The following is a 21461-nucleotide window of genomic DNA, read 5'->3' as shown; positions in this document are numbered from 1 at the left end:
CCATGTTCAGATAGCACTGCTGAAGTTTCGTGTGTTGTGCCTCTGGTATTTTGCCCATTGCTTCTTGTCCTATCACTGGGCACCTCTGAATAGAGCCTGGCTCTGTCCTCTTTGCACCCTCCCTTTGGATATTTATCCACGTTTGATGAGATCCCACTCAAGCTGTGTTTTCTCCAGGCTAAACAGTCCCAGCTCTCTCAGTCTTTCCTAAGAACAGAGATGCTCCAATCCCTTGTCTTCCTGGCCATTGCTAAGACTCTCTCCAGTAAATCCTTATCCACTTGTACTGAGAAACCTGAACTGGACACAGTGCTCTGGGTGTGGCCACAGCAGTGCTGAAGGGAGGAATCATCTTTCTCAGCTTGCTGGCAGCACTGCCTAATGCAGCCCAGGGTTACCTCTGGCCCTCTTTGCAGCAAGGAAACACACTGGAGGCTGGTGCTCAACTAGGTTCCCACCAGGACCTCCCAATCCTTTTCTGAAAAGCTGCAGGATATGCTGCGTGGCCCCAAGCATGCGTTGGTGCAAGGGGTTGTTCTCCCCAGGTGCAGGATTTTGCACCTCTCCTTGTTGAAATTCATTTAGTCCTGTCAGGCCATTTCTGCAGCCTGTGAGGTCCCTGGGCAGAGCAGCACCACCCACTGCTGTACCGGCCACTCCTCCCAGTTTGTCATCCTCAGCTGCTCAGTTTTGTCCTTCATAGGATGATTTCAATGAGATTATAAAATATCACCATAAAACACACAGAGTTTGTTTTGAAAACTCATCCCCAGTTGTAAAGTCAGCCCTTGTTTGCTGACTACAATCCACAGTCAACCCCCTGCCTTTCTTAGCAGATACCTCAAAGCATGAGCAGTGAAAACACTGTTACTGCTGGTCTAGGAGAAAAGCACTGAGTTAGCAGTGTTACACTGGCACACAAAGATGGGGAAATTCTCCTATTGGAGTGTTACTTTCTTCCTGGACAAGTCGAGTAGTAGAGAATAAAGGGAACAAAATTCTGCCTGTATTCCTCATGCAAAACCACTGTAGTAAACCTCTGTCAAGGCATTCAAGATGGAACACCAGTATCACTCTGGTGGTATTTGTAACAGAAAAAGTCTCTCCCTCTCTTTCTGTCTATCATTTGGGCATTACTTATTAAGAAGTATTCCCAAAGGAATATGCTGCCCACTAATACCTTGCTGGTCAGCACTACCATTACATTATTGTCAGTGTAGCATTGAAATTGCATCCACGGAAACATTCCTTACAGGAGCATCAAGATTTACTTTGCCATGTTTGAAAGGTCTGACATTTCCACAGACCAGCACTTCCCATTTGCAAATCTGAGTCTGCTTTCCAAAGGACTTTACACACCAGAGCTCCCTCAGGACAGCAGAGACCAGAGCAAGCAGCCAAGCCTTGACTAATGGGCTGACACTGCTCAGGGTAGGACACCCTCCATCTGCTGGAAACAATGAAGGGAGGCTGAAAGATTACCAGAGAGAACTTTTAGCCTGCCCATTTCTGCTGAAGAACTAGAGTAGTAACCTTTATGGATCCACTAATATGCAAGATAATCAAATCTTTTCATCCAGCTTTTGTTACTTTTAAAATTAACAAATGATTCTATTAATTATTTCATGCTGAATCAACCTCGCAAAATTCTTTTCACCCCACTTAGATTTTAGTTGTAGGGACTAGATAGCACCAAACACTTCTGAAAGCATCCACTTATATTTTTATGGATCTATAAATATATGAGGGATGTTTTCACTGTGATAGATGCAAATTATAAAAAAGGCCCTAGGGTTCCAGACAGAGATTATTATATATTTTATTATATAACTTGGTTCCTTTGTGAAGAACAGTTATTCAATCCCTTCCTCAGATCTGATAAGGATGCACTGAGGGTCATGCTAAATCCAGGATAGGAGCAAGGTGCCCTCAGCCTCAGTGCTGTGACTGCTGGGTTCACCCAGCAGAACAAATGTGATGTGACTCAGATGTGGGCACATGACTGTAGCTCTCTTGTGTTAGTCAGACACTAGAGAGCTGTGTTCTCGTGTGCTGGCTCTGTGTCAGGGGATGAGGGGGGCAGAAGATGCTCAGAGCTGACTCAACAAAGATTTCTGAGCAAGGATCCAGCAGCCACTCAGCCCACTGCAGCCTGTAGCTCTGGCATTTTGGAGTGGACTTCAGGAAACCTCAGCCCAGCTGCAAGCTATTGGCACATCAATAACAGCACTGATTTAATTCACTACTGAGTTTGGAGAGATTGGGTGTCAGCACCTGCAGAGCAGAAAGCAGTGCCAAAAGCAGGGAGGAGGGGTCACAAGCCTTATGGCAGAGTAGGAGGACCAAGCTTCTATGAGCTACCAGAAATAGAGGGATCTGCCAAAAGTGGTTACAAGTAAAATAAGCATTTATATTTGTAACTCATGATCATAGCATTGATATTATGATTCCCATCCTCCTTTCATGCCTCTCTGACATCTGATGCTGAAAATGATTGCTTGACTGCAAGTGGAGAGCTCAAAGATGCAGCCCCCAGTGACCAGCAATCCTTCTAATGCAGTGATCCAACACCACCATCCTGTCTCTTCCAGCTGCACTGCTCTCCCATAGATGGTGTCAGGATTAAGCCTTTTTCCTCTTGTTGCCACCACTGAGCCTCAATAATGCCTGGCTGAAGCCCTGAACTTCCCAAGATGGACACACAGCGTGTGGCTGATATGCCAAAGGATTTGTGTCCTGCCCACCTTTAGGCTGCCTCATTTTGCCACATTGAAACAGACTCTTTGCTCTTGTCAATGGCACTGATTTCAAGAGAAAGATGTGAACTGATAATGATGGAGAAGATTGGGACTGGCCTTTCCTTCTTATTCCCTCTTCTCCACAGCACTGCTGAGGTGTTTATTACTTTGGTGTCCACCTGCTGACCTGTACAGCATAAATCTGAACTGAGGCAAGTTTTACACTTCAATAAATATAGAATACCTTTAAAAGTCACACTTGAGCAGATAAAAAGTCTGGGAAACGTCATCCAAATGTTATCATAAGTGAAATAAAATAAAATGAAATCATAATTCAGACGGATTCAGCATTACTCAAATGCAGTGGAAAGTAGTGCTTCCAACGCCTGAATCTGCTGCCTTATTAGTTTCTCTCCTGAAAACTATAAATCCTTGATCAGATACTCTCTCCTGAACTGCAAAATAGAATGAGTAAAGTTCAATTTGGCTAGGCAAGAGCAGCAGTTACTGAGATCGGAGTGATTTAGAGCAACAGAGTTCTACAAATCAGCTGTCCTGGTATGACAACTTGTCATACAAGGACTGATAAAATCTTCCTTACAAGTGGTTATTTGGAAGATTACGTCTGTACTCAGTGGACCTGGATCCTTCAAAAGCATGAAATTACTTCGAAAATTGAGGGGACATATTTTTTGTGGGTACTTAGGTAGTCACTTGTCTACCTCATTACACAGCTAAATACCTCTGAAAATGTAATCTTCAGTCAGAGTCTCAAAGGAGACAGATTTTTAGAGGTGCACAGATGGCCAGGAGGTTTACAAAGTGCCTGGTTGTTTAGTTCACTATAAAATCAACGAGAGTTAAGGGTCTCATATAAAACCACGTTGCTCTGCCTAATTAAAAACATGGCCCTGTGTCTGGTTAAAAGCACTGAGGTTGGAGCCTTGCAAGCTCTCAAAGCTGCATTTTGGCCTTCCATGAGGAGTCCCCCGGCAGGAGTGCTGATCAATGGGAACAAGGAGGGGAGAGGTGTCAAGCCTGGACAGAGGGCTGGCATCAGCTGGGAACAGACAGTCCACAGAGAACTGACACTGAAACAGGCCAGCCCACACCTTCACAAAGACACCTCAATCACCTCTGCACGCTTTAAAGCAAGCTGTGGATTTGCTTAGACCATTTGAGAAGGTGTTTTTCTTTAAATAGCGACTTAGGATGAGAGCTGCCACTTCCAATTTAATCACCCTCCTTTAATACAGGCTGGTGCTTTGCAGCTGGATAATTAACCTTGGTATTCATTCGGACTTCAAAACACCCAATTCCCATTGCTGTCAATTAGCTGACAATGTCAAGTGTGTGTTGATAGAAGATTTTTGTGTGACCCTGGCAATATGGCATTTGGGAAATTTCAGTCCTTCACAACTAAAAATGGGAAGTGACATCCACAGAATCACAGAATGGTTGAGGTTGGAAGGGACCATTTCTCTTCTAGTGAAATGGATCCACTAGATCCACTTGGAGATCTGGTCCAATCTCCGTGCTCAAATAGAGTACTCTGGGGCACTTCACATAGAATGGTGTCCAGGGTGATTTTTAATATCTCCTCAGCTTCTATGGGCACCCTGCTCCATTGCTCAGCCACCCTCACAGTACAGAACTCCTTCCTCATATTCAGGTGAACTTCCCATGTCCCAGTTTCCACCTGTTGCCTCTTGTCCTATTGCTCAGCGCCACTGAGATTGTGAATTTGTCACTGGATTGAGTTCACTAAACAAAACAGACATGTATTAGGGTTTACCCTACTTTCTGCTCTTATGAAAATGTATCTTTCTAAAACACCCCCAAGATGTTTTTCAAACCTTCGTTTTGCAGCTCTGAGTGCACAGAGGATGCCTTGATCTCAGGGCATTCAGAAGCTGCCATACTTTTTAACAACAATGTAAGGCTGGAGGCAGGGTATAAACGACTGTACACAATGATTTTTAATACAAGAAGCAGTACGAGAAGCACTGTGTATCAAAATGAAACAAAAGGTGGGAAGGACCACTGGCATTTCATTCTTTCCATTGATCTCTTTGCATTTATAATAAAGAGTTACATCCTACTAGTAACAAGATTAAATTAGTGGGCAGAAAGAAATTTGAATCAGACTATTTTCCTGTTATGCCACAGTGGACTGTGTTCTGCTAATGAGTGCTAACCCTGCAATCAGGTAAACATTCACCTTGAGGAATGAACAACCCTGATCAGGGCTTTTAAATCAGCCAGAACAGTCAACAGCTAAAATGAGCTTGGCTCAAACACAACTGCTTTTCTGTTTAAATATTTTTCTTCCTTCCTTATGAGGATGGGAAATAATAGCATAAGAGAAACATTCTTGTAGTAAAAGAGCAGCTCCAGTCCCTTCCATGTTGGAGACCGTGTCCTGTGACTAAGAAGGGATGTATTAATGATTGATGCTCAATAGAATGCTTTTGCACAGGCTAACTGGAAGGTTCTGTGAAGGTTCCTAAATGAGCTCAGTCTGACCTCCTTAGTTGTAAAGAACTTCACCTCATCTCCTAAGCAAAATAATGGAGAAAATAAATAAGGGGGGGTGGGGGCAGGAAGAAAGAAAAAATAAATTTTGGTCTGTTGTGCTTTTCTCTGGATTTGAGAATGACATCAACCAGTGGACCTTTATCTGAAATATTCTGACAGTAGAAAAACACTGACTACTCCATTTTCTATGCAGGGTCAACATTATGAAGAGGAAAAACGGGCTTTGAGCCATGAAATAATTGCACTCAATAATCACTTAATAGAAGCCAAGGTGACGATAGATAAGTTGTCAGAAGACAATGTAAGTATTTAATTATTCATTTTGAGACTATATTCAGAAACAAATTGGGTCTTGCACTTCCCATGAAATTATAGTATTTTATGTTTGTATAAAATGTAACCAGTCACCTCAACAGTTAAAATTCATGTTTGTTTGTTTGTTCCCATCATTTTGTAAATCCAGCTCTTATGCTATGAGGTTGTGGTAAGACTTTTCATTGATATTTTTTTCCTTACATCTAGCCTGAAACTGATGAAAAAATATTCTAAGAGATGGCAATATTCCCACATTGATTTTGCCATCAGTGCAGCAAACTGGTGCAAGCACATGGTCAGAGCTGTTGCAGTGACACGTGTAGGGAGTGTGGACTCATCAGAAGGATTTCAGGCACAGAGTAGAGCCCAAAATTTCCTGCCATTCTTTGATCTTTTGGTCTTTTGTCCCCAGAAGGCCCAGCACAATCCAGCTTTGCTGGCAGCAGGCAGGACTGACCCAGCCTGGTCACTCAGACCAGGGAGCAGGAGCCAGGCTCTCCCAGCAGCTGCTCATGTGTAAAATGTGCCTGTCTCTGTGTGGGACAAAGCAGGGAACATCTCTGAAAATTGTCACCCTACATCTCATTAAACACTACTGAAAAATGGCATGAGTAGCACAGCTGGCAACAAGCTCATTAAATCCTTCCTGAGACAAACCTACAAAGACAGCAAAGAGAGGAATATTGCAGGCATTTAGTTCATTATTGTGCCATTCCTTCCACATTTAATAAAAAATTCATCTGCAGAAGACATGTTTCTGTTAGCACTTATTTTCCAGCATCTTACATTCAATCTTCCCATATTTCACATGAACTCTTAATCATAGCTGGGAGCATTTAGTCTCATTAAAATGCCTGTTGATGTGAACTCTGCCTGTGCAATTAACAGCTTTCTAACTGAAGTAAAAAGTTCCAAATCTGACCCCTAACTTTCACAGAAGCTGAGTTGAAAGAGTTACTTTATAACTCTAACAGCTATAAGTAATGGAGTGTGGTAAAAGTAATGGGCTACATCCAGGTTTTGGAAGCACAGGGACAACTCCAAATTAATTCACTTGGAATCAGTGGAGTTATTTTTGATTTAAAATAGTGTGACGGTGTTCACAGGGGTTTTCGGATGAGGGAAGAGACGAGAATGTTGACTCCCTCTTTCAGAAGGCTTGGTTTATTATTTTATGATCTATATTACATTAAAACTGTGCTAAAAGAATAGAAGAAAAGGTTTCATCAGATAAGCTAGCTAAGAATAGAATCAGAAAGAATAACAAAGGTTTGTGGCTCAGACAGAGAGCCCGAGCCAGCTGGGCTGTGATTGGCCATTAATTGGCCATTAATTGGCCATTAAACAAACATCCACATGAGACCAATCACAGATCCACCTGTTGCATTCCACAGCAGCAGATAACCATTGTTTACATTTTGTTCCTGGGGCTTCTCAGCTTCTCAGGAAGAAAAATCCCAAGGAAAGGATTTTTCATGAAAAGATGTCTGTGACAAAATAGAGGTGGAAGAAAGTTGCAGAAATCTCCCTTTAAGTATGCATCCATTTACACTACTTCATGGAGTCAGGCTTGAACCCCAATTTGAGGTGTTTTCAGTACTCATAGTTTTAATCTGAGCACTAGAATATGGTCCAGAGGCCTCAAATAACAGAACCACTTCTTCAGACTTGGGGTTGGTCCATGGACAAAGTTCTGCCCTTGCAGGTCTTGAGAAAATGACATGAAATTAAGTCAGGGGAGATTGAGGTTGGATGTCAGGAAAAGGTTCTTCCCCCAGAGGGTGGCTGGGCTCTGGAGCAGCTCCCCAGGGCTGTGCTCACAGCCCCAAGCCTCACAGACCTCAAGAAATGTTTGTACAAAGCTCTCAGGCACAGGGGTGACTCTTGGGGATGTGCAGAGCCAGGAGTTGGACTTGGTGATCCTTGTGGGTCCCTTCCACCTCAGGATAATCTATGATTATGTCTAGTATCACTAATAAGAGTAAAGGTTATATTTCAAATTTTAAAATAAAGGATTACAAAACAACCACTAATATTATACCTAATAAGTGCAGAAGTGATAAACTGAAGAATCCCACATGAGGAGAATGTTTTTGTCTCAGCAATGTTTCTTTCTTCAATTATATTTTCTCTCTCTCTTCTGACAGAAATATAAAATTATGCTTTTGATACGAAAACATATTTTAAACTGTGGGAAACACTTCTGGCATTATTTGCCAGTCATTGTTCCAGTTGCCACAGACGTGGCTGGTTTCCATTCAGGCAAACACTGAAGGAGAGAAGGTCACCCCAGGCACATGGCTTGGCCCAGCAGGTGGAGAACAAAGTACACGTGGCACATGTAGCTCACATGTAGTTTTTTCTGTAGTAATTTTTAAAGCTGCTAAAAATAAAGTGTCAGCAATGCTTTTCGTGCTCTCCATGACAACCACAGAGCAGAAAGAGAGGCACAGAGCTTTTGAAGAAAGGATTAGGTTCTGGAGAGATACCATTTCTGTGTGCCTGGGAATGCCATATGGGACTCGGGGTACCTGTCTGTGCTGTACATTGTGCAGCAATGTATATTGGGTTTAATGTATATGCAACATATCCAAGTCACATGCACATGGAACAGATTTTACTTCTAAATTGAATTCTTGGGATCTTTTTCAGGAATGAAAATAGTGTGTCCTAATACAAAATTTAAGATCCACATAAATGAATACAGTACATTTGAAGAAGAAAGGGCATTTATAAAATCTCACAAAGATAGAGAAAAATAATCACAAAACAAAAGTGTCTAAAGGTGCTTGAATGTGAAAAAATATGAACTAATGTTCACAGGACAACTATCCCCATCACTGAAAGACTCACAAGAACATCTTGTTGCTTCTCTTATTACAGAATACCATAAAATTGTTCTTTAAAACAGAGGAACTTTCTTTTTCACAGAAAATTTCTTTATGAGTTTTTAAGAGAATTAATGTAGCCATAAAAACTGGCGTGCAACAAAATTATGACATCAACATCAGAGAAAATCCAAATTATATCAGTATTCCATACTTTTTGTCTACAAACACATACTAATTTTTACAGATTAACACAGCCCAGTGCCCATAGCACTTTCATGCTTTGCATATCTCATCTCTGCCCACCTATAAAGTCAGTTTCTGAAGCCAACCTTGGTTTTAATGCAACTAGATAAAGAAAAGGAAAAACAAAATACAGCTCCTACCTTCAGGGAGCCAGAGATACTGGTTGAAGGATGCAGTTACACAGTGATGTGTGCTAAATCAAATTTAAGTGAAGGGCAAATCTGTGTGCTGAATTTTCCCATTAAATAGACTGTGGGAGCCGTTCAGTACCAAGATAGCATAAGAAGCTTGCTTAAATTCTCTCCTTCCTTGTGTGGAATTCTCACGGTGATTTCTTGCCCAGTGAAAATATTCTATTCTGCAGCATCAAATATTTGCACTGAGATTTAATATATTTCTATAGCTGCATTCTGCAAGATATTAAAGGAGCCAGGAATCATCCAGAAATATCAAAAGGAGAAAGAGTCTCCCTTTTAAAAAAATCAACACAATGTATATTTTTGTAATTAATTTCTCCCACAGTCTCATAAGATTATTTTAGCACTTTCTAAAGTAGTATTTTAGTGCTCAATTGGATAATACCCAATAAAAATTTTCTTTTTTGCTTAAAAGATCATGGGTTTTTAGCCTTCACAGTACCATGCATGTTAACAGTATAGAATTCAGTTCTTAATGGGAAATATCCATCTTCTGAAATGCAGATTACTGTTCTGTTGTAACAGGTCTCAAAAGTTTATTCTTAGTAATTTTATCAGCCCTCACAGAGCAAAGGAGGAAATATCTCTAGGTTGTGCTAGAAACAGCAAAGCATCTTCTTGTGTTTAGAAATCAAGGTATGCTCCAAATGTCCCCAAAGTGAATTTTGAAAAGATTGATCTGGCATGGGAGAAAGGCTGAAAGCCACAAGCACTTTGCAAGCTTTAAAGAAGAGGTTATTTTCTGTTTTTTCCAGGAGCTCTACAGGAAGGACTGCAATTTAGCTGCTCAGCTTCTCCAGTGCAGCAAGAACTATGACAGGGCGCATAAACTTTCAGAGGTAATGTGACCAAACTTGTTCTGTGACATAAATATTGTATGGAAAACAGGTTATTTTGCATGCATCAATTCCAGAATTGGTTTGGCCTTAAGGCTTTTATTCCTCCACACACCCTCCTTTAACCACAGGAGGGCTTGTGCTGGTGTTTGTGCAGTCGAGGGAGGTGCTGACAAAATCACAGCACCAATGAGATTTTGTTCCACCCATGATGGAACTTGAAGGAAATCTCTTTCCCCAAGCCTCTCCTACCCAGATGGGCCTGCACTGATTGCCTGTGAAGCAAAGGTTTTGTAAAACACTGGAGTGCTGTGAACTCCAGAATGCAAAACTCTGTTCAGCAGCAGTGTGGTGAGAGCAGGGAAATGACAGGCCACAGGCGTCAGAGATCCTGATATAATCAATTTTCCTCCTAAAGCTATTTTCCAGTCCAGCTAGTTTCCAAACCCCAATTTTTAAATGGGCTGCCAGAACAAATATCTTTTTCTAAAGAAGCCAGAGCACCGAGTGATTGATTTCCAAGGAGTAAACTTTAATTAATAATCGTTGCTTCCAAGGAAACGAGGCTTGAGGAATAGGCTCCATAAAGGGGAGGCAAATATTATCTTAGTAAAGAAGACAGTTCTTCAGGGATCCAGGCCCTGCACAAAGCAATAGCACCTTCCTCACACAGATTGCTTCAGTGAAGGTTACAGGGAATAGCCTTTCCTTCTTCAGTCCCATCAGGTCAGCATCCCCCCAAATGGCCTCTCTTGTGCAATTCTGCAATGGAATACTGCAAAATTAAATTTGGAATGTACAAACCATCTCTAAGTCAGTAGATGGCTTCAGAGCACTGAACAACCCTGGCAAATAAAAATGAACCAAGATTCTTTTGTCTTCCAGACAAAGAGCAGAACTTCCAAAGTAACCATTATCTTGGTCCTGTTATTTTTTACTGTTAACTGACTTCCCTTAGCAAATTGTATCAAGGAATTATCATTACATTACTCACACTTGAAAGCACCCTACCTGTTCTAATTAGGACCTTAAAAGCATTTAATTGTTTATTTGCAGAGAACTATCACAAATGTGAGATCTCCCCTCAGTTTCCCAGACTGTCATATACTCAGTTTAATAGGCAGTCTCCACTCATTAGTCCAAGCATTTATTAATTTAGCATGTGTGAATGTGCTGTCACAGCCAATAAATTCTTTAAAAATTCAAATATTGCCTTATAAACTATTGTATATTTTCCAGAAACCTTAACTGTAGAAAAATATAGTAATGTGATAGCAGTATCATTTTAGTAATTCCAGTTTCCAGTGCAGTGCCCATAAAATAACATTCTTTTAAACACATTTCATAATCTTAATAACATGTATAAAATAGATCAAATAGTGGTGCTGCAGGATACTAAAATAAGAGCTGCCCCATACAGCAAATTCACATTAAATTAACTGTATTTCTTTTTCCTCATTTCTATGACTTTTTACACCAGGCCTATTTTACAACCTGTTTATTCAATCTTTGTTGCATCTGTACTTACTATGACTAATGTTGCTGCCTGCCAGCAGACTGGCAATATCATTTATTTCCAATGGAGGACATATGAGTTAATTAGCAACATAATGATTAATCTAAAATATCCTGGAAGGTCTGTTGGTTGAAAAAACACAAAACACTCGTCCTACTACAAATAACAGGAATGTCGTTTCACTACATGCCATATTTTGAACAGAGTGAGGTGTGGGGATTAAAATAGCTTTAAAAACTTCCCAATGAAATTAAAAGAGGATCTCTGTATTTTACAGAATGCAAGACCATGGCAAGGAGCAGGTACCTTAAATTTCCTTTTTCAAAAAATAGAGGGGAGGGGAACAACTGCAGGTATTTGTGGTGTTCTCTCCTCTAGAGCAACAAATTTAAGGAGGAGGTGAGATTGCTAAGGTCATAAGGTTAACCATTGATTAGTTTGTAAAGAGGAACTTGATTTTTAGTTATAAAAGCAAAGTTCTGAGTAAATCACAGCACTGAAGGGATTAATTCCCAAGTGGCATAAATCAACAGGAATATCAAAGGAGCAAACAAAGTCACAAACTCAAAACTTACTCCAAACATGAATCCAAGAATTGTGATTTCCAGCAATAAATAGGGAGAGGCAACCTCTCTCATATTGCTTTCTGAACATTGTTAGAGATATCAAGTGAGCAAGGCAGATAAAATTTGACAAGAAAGCGTGCTTGGTGATACCTGAGTAGGCTCCACCAAGGAATGTCATGTCTCTCTCTCTTCTGGTCCACATGACAGAATGGCAGGTGAAACCATCATCCACAGCCCTGGTCCTGACTTTCTGAAAAAAAAACCTATATGATTTCTGATACACAACAGACTTATTGATTAATTCTGTCACAGGAATCTCAATGAGAATTCAGGTCTTAGAGCTGTTTTCTGCCAGTGTGTTGAGGCTTATGTGGATGGTTGATCTGACAAGCAGTGTCCAGCTGAGGGGGCAAGGAAGGCAGCTTGATCTGCTTCTTCCCAGCACAGGAATAATCCTGTCACAGCAGCCAGCACTTCTCCTATAAGTGTCAGTCAGCTCCTCTGCATCTTCAAACAGCATTGTTTATCAAAGGTGATGCTGGAGGGCAGGAGCCAATTTGGCATGGGGTTATAGACAAGATGAGCATGAGGAAAGACAAAAGGAGAACAGAATAGATATGATCTCTTCCTCCTTCCTCACTCCCACAGAGACCTCTGCACACCCACACTCCAACTGCAAATCACACCCAAGCACACAGTCTGGAAAGTGTTGCTGTAGGCTGTAATTCCCTTCCTGCCTTTTTAAGATTGTTGTTTACTACATACTTTATTTACATCAGTAAAATAGACCTGGAAGGGCTGGGTTAATGGCTGGACTTGAGGAGTGTAGAGGCCTCTACTGACCTGAGCAATTCTGTGATCATTCCTATCCAAGCTGAATTAATTGGGAAGGAAACATTTCAGTTTCGCAGTGTTATCCGTAAGCAAAAGCAGATGAAGATGTACAAATGTTAAGTAAACAAACAAAAATCATTTGATTACATTTGTTTCAAGAAATGCACAAAGATTGTGGCCATCACAGAGAACCAAGTATGGTGAGCTGTGTAATGTCATAAACAGCACTCATCTGACACCTCTATTGACATGTGCCCTTTTCTCCTCTCTCCTGGCCATCTCTTTATGTTGCAGTTGCCGACTGACTTTCAGGAAAGAGTCAGCATCCACCTGGAGAAACACGGCTGCAGCCTTTCTGTCCCCTTGTGCCACACTTCTTACGCCGATACCATTCCCACCTGCGTCATTGCCAAAGTGCTGGAGAAGCCAGACCCACACAGCTTGTCCTCACACCTGTCAAGCCCATCCACCAGGGATCTCAATTTTCAGGACTCTGCTGGAAAAGCGGGACAAAGAGCCCAGTACAAGTCTGACATCTACTGCAGTGACACGGCGCTTTACTGCCCCGAGGAGAGGAGGAGGGAGAGGCGGCCGAGCGTGGACACGCAGGTGAAGGACGTGGGGTTCCTGCGCTCCCAGAACTCCACGGACAGCACCGTGGAAGAGGATGGCTTCCACTCCAGCTTCTCCCACGAAGCCTTCCCCGAGTACATCACCTCTCTGCCGACCTCCAGCTCCTACTCCAGCTTCAGCGTCACGTCTGAGGAGAAGGAGAACGCCCAAGCCAACACGCTGACGGCCTCGCAGCAGGCCATCTACATGAGCAACCGCGAGGAGCTCTTTGAGAGGAAGTCGCCCGCGGGCTACGAGCACCAGGGGAGCCCCAGGTTCGCCAAGGCCAAACCCGCACAGCACATGGAGCTGGCTGAGGACAACGAGAACTCGCCCACTTTCACCAGGACTCTGCCCCCGTATGCAAACGAACCTTTTCATTTCTCAGCCATAACACCACAGCAGGCTCTGGCAAACCAGAAAATGAGGAACGAGTGCAGGAGCACCCACCTTTCAGAAGAAGACTTGCCGGGGCGGTGGAGGCAGCTGAGCGTGGAGGACATTGGAGCGTACTCCTACAGGAACGCTGGCAGGCTGTCGCCCTGCAGTTTCTCGGAGCAGTACTACAGCAGCCCCATCAAGAAGGGGGACAGTCGAACGAGCCCCATCTATGCTAGCTACAAGGCAGACAGCTGCTCGGAGGGAGATGACATCTGCCAAAGCAGACTCGTGGACTCTTGCTTCCTGAGAACAGACAGTGGCCTGAACATTGACATCAGCACAAGCTGTAAGCAGGACAAATTGCCCACTTACAAAACAAAAGAACCAAGAGACCAAAAAAACGAAAGGATCACTGTCCAGTTATGCAGTAGCAAAAACATCGAAAACAGCCCGGTGTTGAAAAGAGAATACGTGGACGTGAGCCCCAACAGCTCAGCAGAGTCCCTCAACCAGAGCTCAGTGGAGGCCCCAGAAGTGCACCAGTCTTCCATGGACCAGGGAAGCCATCCGGGGGCCCACAGCAAGCAGCCGCAGTTCCAGCGCACGGGGAGCACTGGGCTGAGTCGGAAGGACAGCCTTACAAAAGCACAGCTATACGGAACCCTTCTCAACTAGGCACCTCCCCACATGGCAATAAGACAGCAGACAAAGGGAAGGAGAGAGCGTTTGATGCTCCTAGTGAGCCTAGAATGAGGTTCTGAGAAACAGGATTATTATGAAATATATATTCATAACGGTACTATATGTTTAAAACAGAATCTCTTCAAAAACGTTATACAGCACTTTTCACTTGACATCCTTTCCACATGGGAGACTGTCCCCTCCCCTCTTTTATAAACCTGAAATATTTTTATAAACAAAAATGTATTTATTAGACTATCCTAAGCTATTTGAGCAGAATTCTTTTCCCTTCAAGCAGGTTTCTTATTTATTTTTGTGCATGAGGCCATCTGTGCCTAAATTCTTGGAGGAAAAGGGTAAAATCATGATGACAGTGACAAAAAAAATAAACCCACCTGATAAAATACCGTAAAATGTCATGTGAAATAAAAAAAACCAAGAATGGTGAATTTCAAGAAGTATATTTTTTAACAAGAATGGAATTGTATCTTAAGTTATTTCATACAAATGTATTTATGAGTGACTAATGTATGCACAAAGTGATACTAATATTTTGTTCTTTTAATCCACTGTGTTTCTGCTTTCCTATTTTTCCTTGTATACTACCTCAAAAGTAATTGAGGGTTTCTTTGTCACATTTTCTGTAGGCTTGCATTTATATTGTCTAAAATGCATGCAGTGTCATAATTAATACTGTATTTTGCATAACTTAATAAAAGACACCAGTGGATATATTTTGGGGTTGTTTATCCCTTCATTCAGTAGAACATGGAATTGCTCTGAGGGGCACCAGTCCAGCAAAAGTTAATGGCTAAAGCTCCTGAGCTGGATTGCTTTCTAAAGGAGTCCCTTTTTTTCTGTAAACTCCAGAGTTTAACTGGTTCACAGCCCATGGCCTCTGGGTGTGGGAGGATGACTTCTCATCAGCCTGTTGAAAGTAAGCAAGGAAAACAAAAATGTTTATCCACAGTCTTGAGTTCACTAGACAGGGTTCTGCACACTGAATGAGAGCAGAAAATTACTCAAAAACCAGTGAAGTAAGCTCCTCCTCTATTACATACTTGACACAATCTTTTATGCCTTTAGGACCTTTATGCCTTTCTTCTTATGCAGCTTGGTGTTTCTAAGAGTAATTTTTCTGAAGCCTAAGGAAAGTCTGGAAAATCTGTAGCCTTTACCCCTGAGTCCAAGAAGCTGTATTTTTACCTGTACTTCTGGCATTTCCTCCAGCAATTTTTCTGTTTCTCACCATTTCACCGTTATCGAGTATACAACTGGGACAGGAGGAAAAGGGAGAGAGCAAAACGAGAGGAAGAGAAAAACAAAAAGGAGAGAAAGGGAAATCCTGAGGATTTTCTTCCCAGCTTCAGTATTCCTGCTTGGTAAGAGGTAGAATGCAGCAATAAATATTTAATAATTATTTTAAGACATGTTCACATGTCCTATACTTAAAATACTGCTCTTGACAGTTCATGTATGGGGGAAGACCTTGCTTAATGCAGTACGTGGTACTAATCAGTGGGATCACTGTGGAAATATAAACTAGCTCCTTGTAAAGCTAAAATAATGATCTACTCAATAGGTATTAAGAAAATATATTTTTTCCGGCTGATTCTCTGAAAGCAGTTACCTGGCAACTGACTACAAACCAGGAGTACAAAACTGTTCATTTCCCACATAAGTATCTTCCATCATGGGGGCACAGATTCTGTGCACTTGGCATGAATAACTCCCATTGCTCTCTATTTCCACCATGTACAATATAAAATTTGTCCATTGTTGATGTGTGCAAGTGCTTGCTGTGCTCTTTGGAAGATCAGGCATCAAGTCCCTGCAGTTCCTCCAGGTTTGTTGCAGCACCATGGAAAATAATGGGCACAAATAATATCACACAGGTAAGGCACGAGATAGCCCAAAGTGGTGCTCATTTCAGTACAAAACTGTCCCAGGCCTTGTGATTTTACGCTCCCAAACTTGCTCAGAGTGAGTGTGAGAGGTAGGGCAGGCTGCAAATAATTCCATGAAGTCGATAATAAACACACACGATGAGGTTTCCAAAGGCCAAGAGCTACTTATGGCAGGATGTGACCTGCAGTAAATTGACTTGGAGATCCACAAGAGCTGTTATTTCCCCTTTGAAACACCAAGACAGAAAACAGATGTGAAAAAAACCTCACTGTTGACTCATTCAGGTATATAAATTTAAACCATCCCTAAGGCAAGACATTAATTTCTCTGGTCAATGAATATAAGGATTTGTATGGAAGAGGTGAAAATTAACTGTTATCTCACCTAAGAAAATATGTAAGCTATGAAACAGTAAATTGTGTCATTTATGAACTGGAACACAGTGTCAGACTAATCCTTTTATAATATTGTTCATTATTTGACCTAAAGTGCTACTTTGGCAATTATACAAAATTACATTTCTTCTAGATATTATATCTCTGATTATTTAATATCCTGTTCTATTATATTCCTTCATACTTCTGCAGTTTCAAAGTCTGCTTCTATGCTTGACTTAACTCTTTTTCTCAGTCTATGTGCACTAATACATAGATTAAACCCAGCCTTTTCAGCCAATTAGTACAGGGTTTTTTGTGAAATAGCCCATAACCTTGTAACATTTTTCTGTAATGAATTCTGTTACAGAAAAATATATTAATGAATTTCAACTGAATCAATCAAAATAGCTATTAAAATTCTTCAGTTTTAATATGTCCATTTAAACTTCTCCTTAACTAGTAAAACTGATGGCAAGTTTGCTAATCTTCTATGAACATGAGAAAAAGTTACAATAATGCACCAAAATTTTCTCAGATTTCCAGACACACTATGGTTTACTTTAATTTTTAAAAAATAACTTGGAAATATTATAATAAAGGATCTATTTCTGTGATTTTGGGGTTAATTTTGTCACAATAAGTTTAGATTTATTGAGACAACCACAGGGAAAGATCTGAAGCATAAGGACAGAATTATGAGAGATGTTTTCACAATAGATTCAAATTTTCTTTGTGGTAGTGTCTTAATTTTTTCCTTACCTTCAGTTTTCACACCAGGAGGAAGTAATTCAGAAAAATCTTGATGAGTTTTGGAGTATGTCATTGGAGATATTGAAAACAGCCAACAGAGTTCTGCTGTGCCATCAGACAACTGGCTTGTACAGACTTACAGGCACTGAGATTTTAGGAGATTGATCCTTGTGAGAAAAGGAGCACTTAGGTTCTGTAGAACATTTCTGACAGAGAATAACACCTGAAAGATCCTTCTCAGAAGATCTGACTTCCCTTTTATCATTCAAGTAGATGTAGTTTGATAGGCTCTACTCTTATGTTCATTCAATTACGAGTGTCTCCAGAAAGTAAAACAAGAGATCTTCAGCCAAAGTGCCACAGACCCCTCCACTCCAGTGGCAGAGAATTTGCCATGAAATACCTTTACCCAAGGACATGGGAATGGGAAAATATTCAATTTTCTCTTAAGCATCATAAGAATGCAAAGGTGGCTCCATGCTGCCACAAAACCTCACTTTCCCAAATCAAATTTCATATGCAGGATTTGTGGGTAACTATGGCAGGAATTCTTATTTGATTAATTATTTCATTTGCCATGAGTAAGAACAGAAAGGGCGAGTAAAAGAAGTGGCAAGTCCCCAACAGTGCAGCGAAGCAGAAGATGAAAAATGTCTTTTTAATGATGAAAACCAAAAGCAGAATGAATATGACACACAACACTGATCAAGGGGAAAGCAAGGGGGGCTGAAAGAGATCAGAGTCAGACATATTGAATCACATATCAAAACAGAAAAGAATACCAAAATATTTCTAGGGATATGGGTTATAATTCACCAGGAACAACAGTGCAAAACTATTATGAAGTCATGGAAAGAAAATGAATTATTGAGATGTTTTTTCACTCCCAATTAATCTTATAAAACTGTGCAAAATCTCAATCATTATGAATAATGAAGGTCACTTTTGTTAAACTTTTTACAAGTCTAGAAATAGCAAAAATTTTTAAGTTTAAATCATGGCAAGCCATAACACAGGTCATTACCAACTCAACAGTTTCTAACTTCTACACCCAAACTAGAAAATTAATCAAACTAATTCTTTCCCCTTCCAGCACTTTTAATTAAAAAGAATCCATCATCTATCACAGAGCATGGTTATGCAGCTACTTAGATTAATTTCCCCTTGTTTAATTTTAAAGTACTGATTGACATCCTTTGGACTTTCATATAAAATTCTTGCCCTCTGTTCATGTTTGCAACACTGTAACCTTTACAGACTATTGTTATATGTCTCCTTAAATTGTGTAGATGTGGTCATCTCAGATTTTTCTCTTGGAAGACACTCCTTTCAGGATATTAACTGCTTCTTATTCATTTTACTATGAGCTGTTCCAACCCCCTGTACAAAATGCAGTTGAAGGAAAGGTGAGGGCAACAGATCAGAGCAGCTTTTATTGACCCTCCCTGCTGATCTGCGTGCATCAAACCATGGCATGTTGTCTACATGGTCTTATATCAATATTACCAGAAGTTTTTCATTGTTTTCCCAATCTTTCCTCCAAGTCTTTGAAAACAAACTTCATTGTTACAAACAGCTCTAGAGATTCAGTTATTCTTTGACAAGCTGTCACTCATTCCAGTGTCTCCCACATTGTTTTCTCTTTGGTATTTTCTTTTTACTGTATTTTAGTAATTGAGAGGGTTTGTTTGGCTGCGGTTAAAAAGAGTAATTTGAATGTTTATGCAATTAAAGGTTTTGCTCCTTCTGTACCCCACAAGGTCTTAGGCAGCAGCTTACAGCCCAAGGCATCAAGGTTTTGGAACAACGACTTCATCTGCAAGGGCCAAAACAAGATGCATAGATACAAGATGTAGTTGTTGGAAAATATCCCTGATGACAATTAAGTGCCTCCTCATCAACACACCCATCGTGATAGATATACATTAATACTCTAACTGTGATTATTCAGAAAAATTCTAATTTTTAAAGTTAGCTCTAATGAATGAATATTTAAATATATTCAACCATTTCAATTTTTGCTTTGCAATTTATGAGTCAGAGCAGACATGCACAAGCTGCAGAGCCACAGCACAATTTACTACACCAACAGCTCTATGGTTTAGAAGAAGAGAAACAACAGCAAATCCCAGAATAATTAAAATTTGTAACATCAATGTCAGCCAGCGTCCTTTCCCATTCCAGGTTTTCACATGTGACATTGAAAAACAGATCATAAAGAATAAAACATCCTCAGCACATAAGGGTTATAAATTTCAGCAGGTTCCCACTCAAGAGGTTTTTTGTTGGAGTATTTATTGTTACAGTAGAAATCCTCTTAATCTGGAGACCAGTTGTGTGGGGTGACATGAGAAGGGACACCTACACTGAATGTCCAGACAGCACAAAACCTCTCTCCTCAAGAAACCACTGTGCCAGCAACTTGAGGACAAGGGAACAACAGCAGTTAGCACTTCTAACTAATAAACCATGAGTATTGACTCTGGTGGGATTATTTTTGACAAGTAGTTAAATCCAGATTTATGTTCACTTGACTTAAATTTGTCAATTTACTTCAATGGACCTTCAGCATTTCACAGTCTTTATCCTCCCAAAATGAGGGAAATGCTCTTATCCCCAAAGCCCTGGGAGTTACACTAAGATGACATGCCTAATCCCAGAGAGATAGTAAGGAGTTAGCTATTTTAGCTTTAGCAGATTTTAGGGATCTTGGCCTTTTGCTCATGCTATAACTTGAGAAGTAAAGTTAAGAAGGAAAGCTCAATTTCTCAAGCTCAGCCTTAGCACAGGAACTGAATCATTGTTTTCTGATTCATCCCCACTTACCTGAGCTTTCAGAGTCCACAATAGCCTGAAGGTGAGGAAGGAAAGAGCTGACACTGGAAGAAAGAAAATTCAAAATTTAATCTCTGCATTCAAACTATTCAAAGGCCAAATTACTTCTAAGACAGTCATGCTTGTCTACAATAAAACTGGGGTTTTTTCCATATTTTACCCAGAGAATACATACACTGCCAAAGAAAGTATGTAACTGAATTGAGAACTTGCATCTTGCTGTTTGGAACCAACTTGGATTTTCCTGAAAGGCTGGAAGGATACATAAGGGAATGGAGGCAGAGCAAGGATGGTTGTTCTGTCAGCACAAAATGCAGTAAAACTTTGCAGTCACAACATTTGCTGGATTCCCCTGATTTTTAGGGTACATTATGAAAAAGTCCCAGGAAAAGGCTTTTAGAAACAGGCTGTTTTCTTTCAATCTAATTTTGCCTTGTTTCCCCCATCTCTTTTTAAAGAGAAAAAGAAAAATCATGTTTTGCAAGCTGCAGTGATATGGGGGTTTTTGTTAGAGCTGTCAGTCCTGCCTATAAACACCTGACTTGTGTCAGTAGGGAAAAACAATCCTGAAAATAAATCAGTTTTACAGAATAACATTTGCTACTCAAGGAGAAATGGTCTAATTGAAAAGAATGTCAGTAAACAGCTCATTACTGAGATTTCAGAGTCCAGAAAGCCAAGTTGTGGGAACACAACAAATCCAGTGAAGTCACACTTTGCAAAGACCCCAAACAATTATTTTATTTAAAATAGGTTTGGACTGCCTTTTACTTTTCTTTCATTCTCTATTGATGATAAAGATGAAATGCACTTTTTGGCACTCTAGATGACACCAATTAAACTTGATTTCTTGCTTCAGCTCATAACTCCACTTGTCTCTGACTTCTAAGACTACTTTATTTTGAGCTTTAAATTTCTGCTTTGTTTAGAGAAAGAGTGTTGTTCCCACTCAAGCAACCTAACTTCCAACTCATGAAAATGCACACACAACTCCCAAGCCCTACCAAATAGGTAATTTGTCCAACATTTGTATTTTATCCTTATAAAAAGTTAGGATAATTCTTCTATCTTTTTATCCTTTAATCTTATGAAGGATGGAATGTCTCTTATTATTTGATTATCCAGTACTTGACAAAATAATCCTTTGATTATAATTGCATAGGCCATGCATATTGCATTGCCTGCCCACCATTACCAAATACCATATTTCCTTACCCTGATTATTTTTTTCCCCTTTGGATGTGAAATTAACATTTCCTATTCTCATGTGAGTCCCTGGGCTACACTACCTCACCTCACACCT

General features: G+C 40.5%; 1 protein-coding gene across 5 annotated transcripts in view; it reads left to right on the top strand.

Moving 5' to 3' along the window:
- The window catches only part of BEGAIN (brain enriched guanylate kinase associated), a 159667-nt gene extending 144656 nt beyond the window's left edge, over nucleotides 1-15011 (top strand). For all 5 annotated transcript variants that reach the window (XM_058027115.1, XM_058027114.1, XM_058027113.1 and 2 more), the window contains 3 exons: nucleotides 5470-5577; nucleotides 9618-9701; nucleotides 12909-15011. In XM_058027115.1, coding sequence (XP_057883098.1) covers nucleotides 5470-5577; nucleotides 9618-9701; nucleotides 12909-14282 — 1566 coding nt within the window. In that variant the 3' untranslated portion in view covers nucleotides 14283-15011. The remainder of the gene's footprint in view (nucleotides 1-5469; nucleotides 5578-9617; nucleotides 9702-12908) is intronic.
- Nucleotides 15012-21461: the final 6450 nt, after the last annotated feature.

This window comes from Melospiza georgiana, chromosome 6 (genome assembly GCF_028018845.1).
Source record: "Melospiza georgiana isolate bMelGeo1 chromosome 6, bMelGeo1.pri, whole genome shotgun sequence".
NCBI classification, from domain to species: Eukaryota; Metazoa; Chordata; class Aves; order Passeriformes; family Passerellidae; genus Melospiza; species Melospiza georgiana.
Note: the sequence above shows the minus strand (reverse complement) of the source record. Positions and strands in the feature narration are given on the sequence as shown.